This window comes from Podarcis tiliguerta (genome assembly GCF_965153285.1).
Source record: "Podarcis tiliguerta genome assembly, chromosome: 5".
NCBI lineage: Eukaryota > Metazoa > Chordata > Lepidosauria > Squamata > Lacertidae > Podarcis > Podarcis tiliguerta.
The window spans coordinates 64,773,506-64,787,383 of NC_139538.1; the positions used below are offsets into that span (position 1 = coordinate 64,773,506).

General features: G+C 40.0%; 1 protein-coding gene across 3 annotated transcripts in view; it reads left to right on the forward strand.

Annotated features, from left to right (window-relative positions):
* PRKG1 (protein kinase cGMP-dependent 1) overlaps nucleotides 1-13,878 on the forward strand; it is a 653,626-nt gene that overhangs the window by 573,670 nt on the left and 66,078 nt on the right. For all 3 annotated transcript variants that reach the window (XM_083443672.1, XM_083443673.1, XM_083443674.1), the window contains one exon: nucleotides 11,058-11,132. In XM_083443672.1, coding sequence (XP_083299798.1) covers nucleotides 11,058-11,132 — 75 coding nt within the window. The remainder of the gene's footprint in view (nucleotides 1-11,057; nucleotides 11,133-13,878) is intronic.

Genomic DNA, 13,878 nt, shown 5'->3' on the forward strand with positions numbered 1-13,878 from the left:
GTTTTGCCAAAGACTATGGTGCAGTTTCCGGACCATCCTCAAGGGAAGCATCGTGCAGTGTGTGTTGTTAAAATTTGTTTACTACCCTTAATCCAAAGGTCCCAGGGCAGTTCACAACAGAAAAATTCAGCAGTTACAAGCTTCCTGGGGATGTGAATTTTTTTTTTAAAAAAAACCCCACAGAATAATTAGCATTTCTTTATCTTAATTCCTACATCAATATGAAGCAATTATTGGGTTGCTAAATGAGAGTTTTCATTTAAATTACAATATGTTGGATGCACTCTTATTTCACTTTAATCAATCTATAAATGATCCCCATACCCTTTTAATGAAATCCTCAAATTGAAATACACTCAAAGGGATGGAGGGTGAAACATTAGATAGTAATGTTGAGAGAATACATGGAGTATGGCAAAAAGTTCTAGATTATTTTGTTACTTTTGAGCTCTATCGTGACCATAAATGTATAAGGGGGGGTTAAATACATGCATGCATACATACATACATACATAATAGCTGCAAGAAGTTAATTTCACAATGTATTCTATTTATTGAAGTGTAAGAAAACACTCCTTCAAAGGAAATACAATGTTAATTTAACTTACGACCCACCGGAATTTCACAGGGGCTGTATCTGATATAAACAGATGGGGGCTGTTAGGAATTTGAACTAAATAGCTTCTGTGACACATTTACAAGAAAGGTTCCATGTTACATAAACCAGCCATTATGCTGCATAAATCCATAGGGAAAGATGGAAATTAATGAACCCAATTAGACACATTCGACAGATATTCATTGAGGAAAGCCGCTAAATAATTACTCACATTTTATTTGAACTATTCAGTACAAACATTTTGCAATTGGAACTTAATCATAATCAAAATAAATAGGTAGAATTAATCCAAAATTAGTCTTTAATCATTTGGTAATTATTTTTGATTCTTATGACAGTAGCTTAATATGCTTTTCTTTTACTACTGACAATGTCCTTGAAGTAGCAGGAGAGTGCATATATAACTCTAAACTTCTGGGACTCAAAGTTAATCCACTGCGTACCAGAGATTTCAACAATGTCGTGCAGCTGAGTGTGACTGCATTCATGCTATTTATAGTGGAATATGTACTTAGTTGTATTGTGACCCTGGAGAATCTGATTTTGCAGTCAGCGTATCCATTTCCAACACTCAATTAATTATATACATGAAGCTAAGTGGAGAAACTCGTTGTAGATTATGGAAAACCTATTAGGCTTTGTAAAAAATAAATAAATAAAGTACATGCTTGAAGTCTCCTTTAATAGCTTACGTCAATGCTTTCCCCCCTCACACATTATTCAAGTTGCATATAGAGGATGTAGTCCTGAAACCATTAATCATCATCATCATCTTGCTTATGTCCCTTAAAATCAATGATGTCAAACTTACATATTTTATTGTGGGTGTCAGAGCTCCCTTGATGTAAATGAATATTCTCTGATTAGTGTATGAAGGTCACTGCCACAAGAATATGACAAAGTTAGATGGCTTTAAAAGGAGGATTCGACAAATACATGTTTAGGTCCATCAATGACCACAAGTCATAGTGGCTATATGTTATCACCATGCTCAAAGGTATTATGCCACTGAATGTCATTCATACGTAGGATGCTGCCTTACACTGAGTCATCCCATTGGTCTATCTGGCTCAGTATTGTCTACATGTACTGGCAGTAGCTCACCCGAATTTGGGAATATCTTGGATTTTCTGCATGTAAAGCAGATGCTTTATTAAGCCACAGCTCTTCCCCCAAATTGCTGGGCTACAACAACAGCAGAGGGTTATTTTCTTTAAGAATTGTCTCTGGGTTTCTCAGAGGAATCTTCTTGTCCACCACCACAAGAAACGGGTTGCTGGACTTAATAGGCTTTCGATCTAATCCAGAGGAGCTGCTCTTGTATTCTTAAATTCTATTCAATTCCGTGAAGGTGGCGGCTGATTAGGAACAAAGGGAGTGGCCCCTCAGAACTATCCGTAGCTTTGTAGTGAATGAAATCTGCTCTCACAAGACCACTGAATTTGAAAACTTGAGTGCAACCCCAGAGAGAGTTAATCACAGGTAACAGAGAATCTAAATCCCTTGGATTCCAATTTAACCAGGCTTGCAAAATTTTCACACTTGAGTATTTAATCACATTTGAGCCTCTCCTGTATAATCCCATGAAATGGTTAAATCTGAACAGAAAGCATAAAGAAGGTTTTTGTTAGGAGAATTACCATTTACCTATACCTGCAATGAAAGGTCAGCAGATTGGGTCTTGGCTCTGCCCGCAGCTCAAAGGTAGCTAGGAGCATTTGGGGCTGCAGGGCTCCCAGAATTCAGTTTGCCTATGCCTTTGTTGAGTGTAGCCAAATCTCCATTTGTCCCATTCTTTGCTCTCTCCTTGGGTGTTTTTAATATACATACCTTGTCTTGCCCCTTCTTACATTGCTGTTTTTAATTCATTAGCTTGTTCTTGCTCTATTCTGCTGGTCCACAAGTTCCTTCTCTGGTGTTTTCTCCTCGGTTCCTTCTCTCTTTGTCTTTTCCTGTCAAAATTAAAAAAGGGAGTTAGATCAGCTTGCCAGAAGCATTTACAATTTCTGCCTTCACTTGAAGGCAGAATTGAAGGATAAAAATATTGTGGCACCAAAAAAGAAAAAGAAAAAGAAAAGGTTATCTGAAACCAACTCTATGTTAACAACAGATGTATGAGCAGACAGGTTAGGACTTAAAATAGCTTGGTCTAGGGCAGCTGGTATAATATAACACTAATGGATTTACCGAGTATTACCAACATCAATTCTCTGAATTTGTTGTTCTGGTTCTTTTTTATGTTTTTTTAAAGAGAGCCTCATTAGTGCTGACAGAATACTGGTGATATGAAGTGAAATACCATGCTGAGAATAGCTTACAGGATTAAAGGAAATATGCCAGTAAAGTATTTGCAGCAATTTCCCATTTTATCCACTAGCCAAATGAGTATATGTGTTGAAGTCCAAAGTAACAACAAAATATACAATTGAAAAGTAAATAAAAACACCAGAAGAGCCTTGCTAGATCAGATGAAACATCCATCTTCACCCTAAGACTGTGCTGGACATTCTTTTGAGAATATTTTTGGCACATTCGTGAGGGTGTGGGCAGGGCAAGAAAACACAATGGCATGAAAACATTATCATGCCTGGAACACTTTTTTGATCAGTGACTTATTGTTATAAGTAATTCAGTGTTTCTCAAACTTGGGTCCCCAGCTGCTGTTGGACTACAACTCCCATCATCCCTAGCTAGCAGAGCCAATGGCTAGGGATGATAGGAGGTTGTGGTCCAACGGAAGCTGGAAACCCAAATTTAAGAAACACTGTAATCTATGAGTCACCAGCAGGGGCTTCTCTCCCCGCCCCTTCACTTTTTATAGATTTTTATAGATTTTATCAGCATAGGCAAGTGGTGGCAATGATCACCCCCATTTCCAGGGCATTGTCACCACAGCGCATCTGAGGAAGAAATTCATGGTTTCATTTACAGATAGAGGAAAACATGATTGTCTCCTGTTCCATACAGTAGTAGTAGTAGTAGGATGGTGGGCTTGGCGATGCCTCCTCCCGCCATGCACTCTGAAGGATACTACACTGTGATGTAGATTTCTTCCTCAGATGCTTTGCAGGCAAAAATGGACCCAGATGGGGCAGATCACTGCCACCACTTTCCCACAAAGGCAAACCCATTTTTAAAAATAAATAAATAAATAAGCATGTAAACGACAAATAGAAACATCTCCAGTCTCCCAGAATTCTGTAATGGTAAGTTCCTCACTCATCTTCCACTCCTGAAAATCACAGCAATTTCTTTAGTGCCTTCTCAAATGTGCAGAAACTGAGTTACCATCTCTACAGCCTGAGAACAAGGCTTCAGAGATGGTGAGCCACTTTCAGGCCAGTCCTACCTTCCCCAACAGATAATTGCTGGAAGCCAATAAGCAGGATATGAAGGTGACAGCCTGCTTGCATTGATTTTTCTCCAGCAACGGGTGTTCAGAGATGCACCCCCTCTAAACACAGAAACAGTGTTCCTCTGAATATGAATTATCTTCTTCTTCCACAAACAAACATAGCAATCCCAACTCCCCACTGCCACCACTGGGGCTCTGGAGAGCAGCAGAACAACCACCGTATCTGCATCATGGTGTCAGAGGTGGAGAGTGAGGTGAGGCAGGCAGATTGGGCTTGACCCTGCACCAGCTTCAGGCTGAGGATGCTGTTTCCAAAGCCACAATCAAATTCATAGCAAATCCCTTTGGAGTAGATGTTACAACTTTTGATGTCCTTTCAAATTAAAAGGAGCATCTACCATTATCTAGCTTTACATCACTTTACCAAACGATCTGACTAATTTTATAGAAACCTACTTGCTGCATCTACTTTCAGTACCATTTATTCCTGTCAGTTTTATATTCTCTTGGTCACGGAGCACTTACATCTGGTGATTGTTATAATACCAAACACATTTTATTTATGCAGTATAGGTTTCAGTCATGGTTTAGATTTCAAATACTTCTTTATTTTTATGGACTGACTGTGGCTCAGTTCAATTTCTTTGGATAAATTATTTTTTCCTCAGGCTTTTTGAAGAGCGTATGTAAAAAAGGAGTGACTATAGAATCTAGTTTATCTGTATTTCAGGTCATTCACCCCAAGCAGATTTTTATTTTTATTTTCTACTTCAGCCCATAGCTGTTTCCTAAAGGCTCTTTCAAAAATCCTAACCCCAGCAGTCAGTGCATTGTCACATCACAAATTGCCTGTTGATCAGGGATGTCCAAATTCTGTAATCTTGTGGGCCATGCTACTCTCCAGACAGTGGTCTCAAGAGCAGCCAGCTCCGTAATAAAGTTGGCACTATTTAGCAGTAAATATTCAACAGTTGCTGGAATGAGTTTGTGGCCCAAAACAACTAGAGTTGTTCTGTGGGTATTCACAGCTAAATCCTTATGAAAAGATTCAAAAACCTGCATATGATAAATATAAAAGCAGAAGAGAATTAAATATTGAGCCAAGTATACATGCTTGGGGCAGCATGAGGGAAACAAATATTGATTTGCCCAACCCCATGCAATTAAGACTTGTTTTGTTGTTTTCCAGTGTCTCAAATAGGAAACTTCTATGGTTGCCTGCTCAGACTACGCAGTTCCCACCCCCAGCCCCCACCTCTCCAGTTGAACAGTAAATAAAGGACACAACACAGCTTGAATGGGCTCAGATCAGGTCACAACTTTATTAACAACATATGAAAGAGGTGTGGCATAGGCTTTGGATAACCATTTACATCCAGTCCACCTGCCGGAAGTGATGTCAAGGGTCAATCTGGCAATGGGGGTTCCTGTGACGTCCATCAAATGGGGGGGACCCCCATGGGGGTTTCTGCCTTGAGGAGTGCTGAGGTCCAAGCCCCCGCCTGGGCATACAGACAGAAGCAGCTCCTCCCAGACCCCTTTAACTGGATACCCTAGATTTTGGGAAGGGCAGGCAGAAACTACAACCTCCCCCAACCAAGACAAATGTTTGCCCAATGCCTAAAATTCCAAAGTTGTGATGATTGGTATGAGGTGGGCAAAAACACCAGGCTGGAGCCAATTTGCCTAGTAGACAAATTTCTGCTCAGGCCTGAACATGGCGACCACCAATACCATAGCAAGGTCTGAGACAGCATGAAAGGAGGTGGGTGGGTGGGAGTGTTGGCTATTTGCAGTTTAGTAGCGCTGCAGAGAGCTTGCTGGGGAGACCATGCATAACCGCCTTAAATCTCCTGGGAGTGGACCTGAAGGGAGCCTACCTGCTCCATCAGGCCCTCCCCCTGGGACAGCTCTGGCTCCAAGCCTGCTTGTCATTGGCCAATTTGCAGGCAGGCTTGGATCCAAGACACCAGCCAGCAAGGTGAGCTCTAAGCTGTCCCATGCCAGCAGGGCAATCCTCAGATGCCAAAGTCCTCATCAGGTCTCAGTGCGAGGAGGCATTGCCAGCCTGCAATGTGGCTGCACCCAAGGTGGGTAAGCAGACTGGTCTAATTAATATGTATACACAATGTTAAGAGCAAAAGCTGTTGAGCTGCATTTCATTTTTTGCACATGAGAAGGAGGTTTCACCTTCACCACGTCTATAACCGTGTTTCATTTTGCTGTGAACTGAATTATGGTATCACAGTCTTCCCCAAGTAACTTATTGTTTCTTCGTTTAGGATATTTAGTTGACTCTGCAGGATGGTATATTAAAATAATAGAATTCTTCAGCTATTATTATCCCAGGCAGTAGGAAGTTTGAGCAACATTTGCCAGGGCATTGTCCTTTGGAGAAAAGATCATTGGAGTTGTTTGGTGAATTTGTGAAAATATATTTGTTGTTAGAAGTCTAAAGTTGAGAAGGAATGCTAGAGAAGGAACAGCCAGCTTACACTGGTGGATTCCCAAGACAGAATCCAAGCCCAACAAACTCAGAAAACTCCTGACTGTTTCTGCCCAAAGCCCCAAACATCTGAAAAACCCAGTTCAAAACTACTTACAGTTCCCTTAGACTCACATTTGAAGTCTCTGACTGTAATCAGTTTTATCTGCTTTCCCTACCGCAGTTTGCATCACTGGAGGAAGGTTGCCAAGCTCTTGAAATCAGCGGTTTTGGTACCAGCAGTTTTTAGGAGGTGTGGAGCCACAGCACAACCATTGTTGAATCAAATTAGGCACATAGCAAGAAAAATAGGAAGGAATGAGAGTGGCTGGGGAAACCCAGCCAGATGTGCGGGGTATAAATAATAAAAATTATCATCATCATCTTGCATATCTGGCAACTAGCCAAAGAGCAAATAAAAATAAAAGTGGACATGCCATATTTCCCCACACCCCTATTTATTGACAATTGTGCACTGAAATGCAGATTGTTTTTTTGAGTGCTTAGGGGATATCTATAAGCAGTTTAAATTTCAGCACACCATTTTGGCATAGTGTGTATGCTATTGTTGCTTCTTAATTGTACCCCCTTTTGACTGGTTTCTATATTTGAATGATGGGACCTTCAACTGAATACTGCAGTATGTTTCCTGCCAGAAGGAGTATTCATGTTTAGGATTCGTCTGCCGCCTCCTCCTCCTTGACAAAGTAATAATAATAAATAAATAAGTTAAGAATGTGCACCCCACCCCCGAGACCGTTCCAGTGAAACTATCCAACCTCCCAAACACCTCTTGCGATGATTTGTACAAATTCTACAAAAACTTTCCATATCTCCTCAAAATCATTTTCCTGCATATTTAGCCATGTCTTTCTCCAGGATATTTAAGGGGATAAAGCAGGGCATTCCATCCCTGACCCCAGTTTTTCATTTTCATTTTCCAAATGGAAAAGGAATGTTGATACTCCCCCCTTTTTCCAGCCTTATTTAATGCCTGTGTTTGCTATTAGAGGGAGTGATTAAAGAATGAGGAAAAAGTGGAGCTGTTAATAGCAGAAAAATATGTTGTCCGTATGTTGGGAACGCACATGTCATACCTTATCATGAAATCAAACTGGAATGTTTGTCCTCTTGTTCAACGCATCATCTGCATAATTGCTTGACTAGGTTTCTTTCTTTTATTACCGCCTCTGAGTAACAGGAACAAGTAAAAATGTGCTGATTGCTGCATTACATGTTCTCAGGCTTTTCAGAGTTACAAATTCGCCATTTGCTCAAAGTACCTTTCTAAATTTTTAATGTGATTGCTGTACCATCTCTATAAATCCAGTTAAGTAACTACATCTTCTGCTATCAGATAAAACAGGAATAGTGGCTTCGCACTGGCTGAAGGAAAAATGAATTTTGGTAGATTTGGTTTCCTGTGCGCACACCATGCATTTAAAGCACATTTAAAGCATGTGGACTTCCACCAAAGAATGCTGGTAACTGTAGTTCACACGACACACCTACACACTGCAGCTGACACACTAACATGTCACGACACATAGTTTGGAAAGCTCTGCTATTGATATTGTAATTTTGAGGATTGTTCAGACTCTGCCAGCAGCTCCCAGCCATTTGCCAGACCCATATCTTTCAATCAGGCTGTTGGAATCGAGCCATTTGCCAGACCCATATCTATCAATCAGGCTGTTGGAATCGATGGCATTTAGACATAGCATTGTACTGAACTGGCCCAGAATGTTACTACAGCTGGCCAACCTATGAATGCTACTCTATTCACATGACTGGTGTCATGTCAGAGGAAGAGACTCGCAGATGATCTACTTCCATGATTTTAAAAAAGTGCAGTTTTTCTACTCTCGGGTAGAATTTGGGAGCTCCCAACTCTAGTCCCTGCTGCCTCTAATTAATGGGTTTCAGCTACAAACTTTGGAACTTTGCAGAGTTTCTGCCAGATGGACTGGACAGTACTTAGCTAGATGAACCAAGAGCCTGAGTAAAAGGAAGCTCCATAATATAACCTGAATCATTCCCTCAACTTTGCACTACTCATGCACCATTAATTCTACAAGAAAACTGGATGCAGTACTGTCTCCACCAGCTTACTGTTGCATCCCATAAAATATCTATCTAGCTATGGAATTTCTGAAATAAGCGTGCTGCAAGATTTAACTGGTGCCTGGACTGAGAATGGAGATCTGAAATCGAAGCCAGGGCTTGACGCAAAGATGTTCCAAGCTGCAGTTCTGATAGCTCACCAGATGGAGCAGCCACTCACAGGTTCTATCCGTGCCCCCTTCTGAAATTAGGGTCATCATAGCTTTTAAATCAGGCATAGGCAAACTCAGTCCTCCAGATGTTTTGGGACTACAACTCCCATTATCCCTGACCACTGGTCCTGTTAGTGAGGGATGTTTAAGTACACTAGTGTATTCCAGCAGATGGTATGGAAAGCACTAATCCAAGCAACATTGCCCTGGATAGGCAATTCCTTCATTTTCCTTCCCCCGTTCAGGTATTACGCCACCTTTTTTTCTCAGCTGATTGGCAAGGCAACATGTCTTTCCAGTTGGCATGGAGGAACCGTAGCCCTGGAAAACATGTGCATTAAATGTTACAATTTATTTCTGTAAGTGCAAAAACAAGTAGGTGCGGCTGAGTATGTGCAAAATGTTTCTCTCTTCAAAATATTTTTGGTTTGTGATGCCTTAGAGATGAATCCCATCATACTTTTAATGTTAAATGATTGCAAATTAAATTAAAATTTGTGCTTATGTCAACCATATATTTTAACTAATCACATATGACATAGTCTCCATTATTCTGGAAATGTCATTTGATGTATGACTTGAAAGTGTCAAAATATACATGTTGTTAATTAGTCAAGGATGCTGATGTGCTGTGATTTAGGGGGAGCTCCACCCCCCTCAGTGTGAGAGAAGGATTAATATTTACCTTTGCTCTTCCTCTCTTTATTTTTTGATGTTATTTTGTTTTGTTTTTATTTATTTATTAGATTAGATTGTTTTTTATTCTATTTTATGATGAAAAGTTTCAATACAATTTATGGGCTGGGGGGAAACCTCCCATGTTTGTGTGTGTAGATACCTTTAAAAAAAGAAAGAAAGAATGACAGGTAAAGTCGAAAGCACAAATGAGTGGCTGGAGGGGATTATGAGGAATCATATAATTCTGCATGTCAAAAACTGTGAAATCCTTTTCTATGGTTTTGTTATGTTTAATAGCATGTTTATCTTGTATTTTACAGTTGAATAAAAACAGAGCCAAAGCAGCAACCTTTTTAATTATTAGTTCAGAGAGTTATTAATTTAGAAAGTTGCCGAAGTTTAATTTAGTTTCTTATATTTGCTTCGGGCAATTACCACTACCAAATAATTAATTAATGGTTTGTATTTGTTGTTGTTATGATCAGCTTAATACTCCTTATCTCATTTCTCAAGGTGATACTTTAAGAATTGACTTTACTGGCCCATGTCCTTAATATTTCTGCATTCCTGTTAAAGTTCAAAAAATGTGAAAGTTAAATACATATTAATGTTCACCCTGCCAAGAATTGATTTCCCCAATACTCTTTATTTTTAAAATACCATTTTAGTTGGTTATAACATATAACCCTCCTATAACCTTCCATTTCAAAGGAGAATTGAACTCTGGCCATGTTGCTACTGTATTAGCAGGCAGCTTGTTCTTCTTTCATTGATATACTAATGTGAGAACATAAGAAGATCAGGCTAATGGCCCATCTAGTCCAGCATCCTGTTTTCGCAGTGGCCAACCAAATGTCTGGGGAAAACCCACAAGAAGGATTTGAGCACAAGAGCACTGTCCCCTCCTGTGATTTCCAGCAACTGGTATTCAGAAGCATTGCTGCCTCCAACTGTGGAGGCAGTGCACAGACATCATGGCTAATAACCACTGAAAGCCGTCCTCCATGATTTTTTTCTAAACCATTCTTTAAAGCCATCTGGATTGGTGCCCCTCACTGCCTCTGGAGGGAGTGCTCTCCAACACTAGGAGCAAGGTCTCTGTTGTATCAGATAAATAGTGCTGATTTTGTCAAAAACATATCCATTGTTTGCTTTGATGAGCAAGTATTCCGGTGGTTAAAAGCTGTCCCCCCCCCAAAAAAAAAATCTCAAATAAGTAATCACTAAGATCCACCCCATATTGAGCATCCCATTCTTATCCACTTAATTGTTGGTTTTCTCAGGAATGGGGCACTTATATTTGTTGCTGCTCATTAAAAGGCAGATAATTCTTCTGTTGCGTTTTACCACAAAAGCAAATTTGGTTCTTCTTTGTACTGCATCTTTCAATCCTTCTTAACAATAAGTTGAAGCCTCTGGCAGGCCCACAAAGGCTTTTAAGAAGGCAAGGAACTAGGCTTGATTACTGGCAACAAACAGGACCAGTATATAATTGCAACCTCTATTATATTCCATTCCCCCCCTCCCACCATGATGTTTTAGAAGTTTCTTGAAAGGAAGATGTACTTAATGAGTGACATTTTTTAAATGGTGTTTTTATTATACTCAAATATTTTTCTTTAATATGTGCCTTTTACTTTACAGCTCTTTCAAACATCTGATTGGAGGCCTGGATGATGTTTCCAATAAAGCATATGAGGATGCCGAAGCAAAAGCAAAGTAAGTGTCAGTCAATGGTTCTTTTATATACTTTCTTTCAATATACTTGCCTTTGTGCTTCTTTATTTAAAAGAAAGGGGAGGGGGAACCAAATTAAAATATTTCTGAAAACAGTCCTTTAGTGTTGTAAAAGAAAACTCCTAAAAATATAAAATTAAAGAAATGTGATCAGTACCAATGTATATACAGTGGTACCTTGGGTTAAGAACTTAATTTGTTCTGGGGGTCCATTCTTAACCTGAAACTGTTCTTAACCTGAGGTATCACTTTAACTAATGGGGCCTCCCGCTGCCGCCATGCCACTGGTGCATGATTTCTGTTCACATCCTGAGGTAAAGTTCTTAACCCGAGGTACTATTTCTGGGTAAGCAGAGTCTGTAACCTGAAGCATCTGTAACCCAAGGTACCACTGTATATTTTTTTACCATATTCCAAAAGTACAACTATGTTGCACAGTATTTCTTTGAGACAATAAGTAAAAGATCAACAAGTCAAAAAAATGTGTGGCTCTCAAGTAGTGGAGACCTGGGCTGGTTCCTATAGCAGCAATTATTCCCATTGCTTGTCCTGCCAAAGAGGAGTGGCGACACAAGGAGATATGGGCCTGGGATGGGCTGGAAGGAGTCAGGCAGTTGCCCTTCTGGCCTAAGACATGGAGAAGATGAGCTGGTAGATTCACTCTTAACACCAAAGCAAGGCAGCTACATCCCAGGACCAGCTGAGTGATCACATTGCAGCAGCAATTGCAACTTCTGGATTGCTTGGTCCTGCACATAGAAAGGAGAGGACAACAGAGAGGAGGACAGCCTGCTTTCTCCCTTTACACCATCCTTTTCACCCCTAGTTGATAAACCCAACTCTCCCCACATCAGGAATTATTATACAAACTGCAGCTAAAAATAACTAGCAGGTTAGAAAGGTTGGTTTGACAGACTAGCTAGTGCTTCAGTCAACATTCATATTAAGAAAGGAATAATATTCCCACCAGCAGACTAGCTGGAATCACGACACCGACAACTTGGGAATATGTTCTCAACTCCTCAGAAATCTGTATATAATAGTACACATTCCAACAAATTGATGATAAGGGCTGCTATAATTGCGACTTAGACATTCTCCTGCCTGAACGATCTTAATAGAAAGTCTTACAAGTGTGCATTATAGTTTAATCTTCTCTGTGAAACCAGAAATGACTTCTATTATTATTAATTTTTTTGCAATAAAACGAGCAGAATTCAAGGTTCTTGAGAGGCACAAATTGAAAGGTGCCTAAACAGTATAAAGTATAAAGGTAACTTGTTATTGCCATATTTACAACTACTCTAGGGTATTGTTGAGAAATGTGTAAGAGAGCCTAGTAGACCCTGATGTTAAGTCAGAACATTAAGTGGTCTTTGACTTTGTTAAGCTGAAGGTATCACTGCTTCATACATCTAGAAGTTACAAAGCACAACAACTTTTCAGAAAATATATTAGTCAAATACCACACACAGATTTGCTAGGCTTATTGAAAGTATCCATATGGAATACGTTGTACCTAACAGAAGCCATACTGAAACCTGCTTCATAAAGGTGTTCTGTTCAACAGTTCCTTCATCTAGCAGAGCTCCTATAAGATGGTTTTTCATGTTGCTCTAATTGACTTCAACTAATTGCCTTTCAAGGGAATATATTTCAAGTATCAGGCTGTGAATTGACAGCAGGAGATACAGTTCTGTGTAAGCAAGGTGCACGCTTGCTAATAAGATAAGTGGCAGAATATTATTCTTTTCTGTCAGTTTGCACTGGAAAATATCACATTATTGAGCACCGATCATAGTGACTTTGAGGAATGTTTAAGTTACTTATTTATATATAGAAAGCTGACTCAGTGATTGATTCCTGGCCACAATGTGTGCAATTCAAAGATTTATCACATCTGAGGTTCCTTCTAGTTTGCTCTATAAAAGAATATAAACCCCAATGTGCCCAGGTATTTCACATTGTGCAGTGTTATCTTTCTTGGAGAAGAGAATGGAGAATTCCCCTCACACAGAAATTTCATTGTTTACATTTGAACTGCTGGATTGCAACCAGTGGCTTTATTTTGGCCTCTCCTACTAGTGGCAGTGACAGAGTAAAATACTAGATGGGGGGTGGTGCGGGTACACAAACAGGACAAAGTGAATTTCGGGGAACCAGCTTGTGAAACATACCGTATTTTTTGCTCTATAAGACTCACTTTTTCCCTCCTAAAAAGTAAGGGGAAATGTGTGTGCGTCTTATGGAGCGAATGCAGGCTGCGCAGCTATCCCAGAATCCAGAACAGCAAGAGGGATTGCTGCTTTCACTGCGCAGTGATCCCTCTTGCTGTTCTGGCTTCTGAGATTCAGAATATTTTTTTTCTTGTTTTCCTCCTCCAAAAACTAGGTGCGTCTTGTGGTCTGGTGCGTCTTATAGAGTGAAAAATACGGTACCTTTCCGTCAAGTAACCAGAAGGATTCATCACTTGCAGGGACATAGGCTACTTGTTTGGCAGCACCTATGTCCGAATCCCAATTTCACATTCCCATGCATGTTGCTGTCTCCTTTTCCCAGCACCAGATCAATTTTAATCTATCATGCTGAATAATTCTCAGCCAATGAGCATTGGCTAGTTATCTTGTAGATATCAATAATATCACTGTACTTGGTTGTTGTCAGCCTGAGCTACTATTAGTATCTTCGGATAAGGCGGCGTTGCAAAGCAACATGATGTGTGCAACGG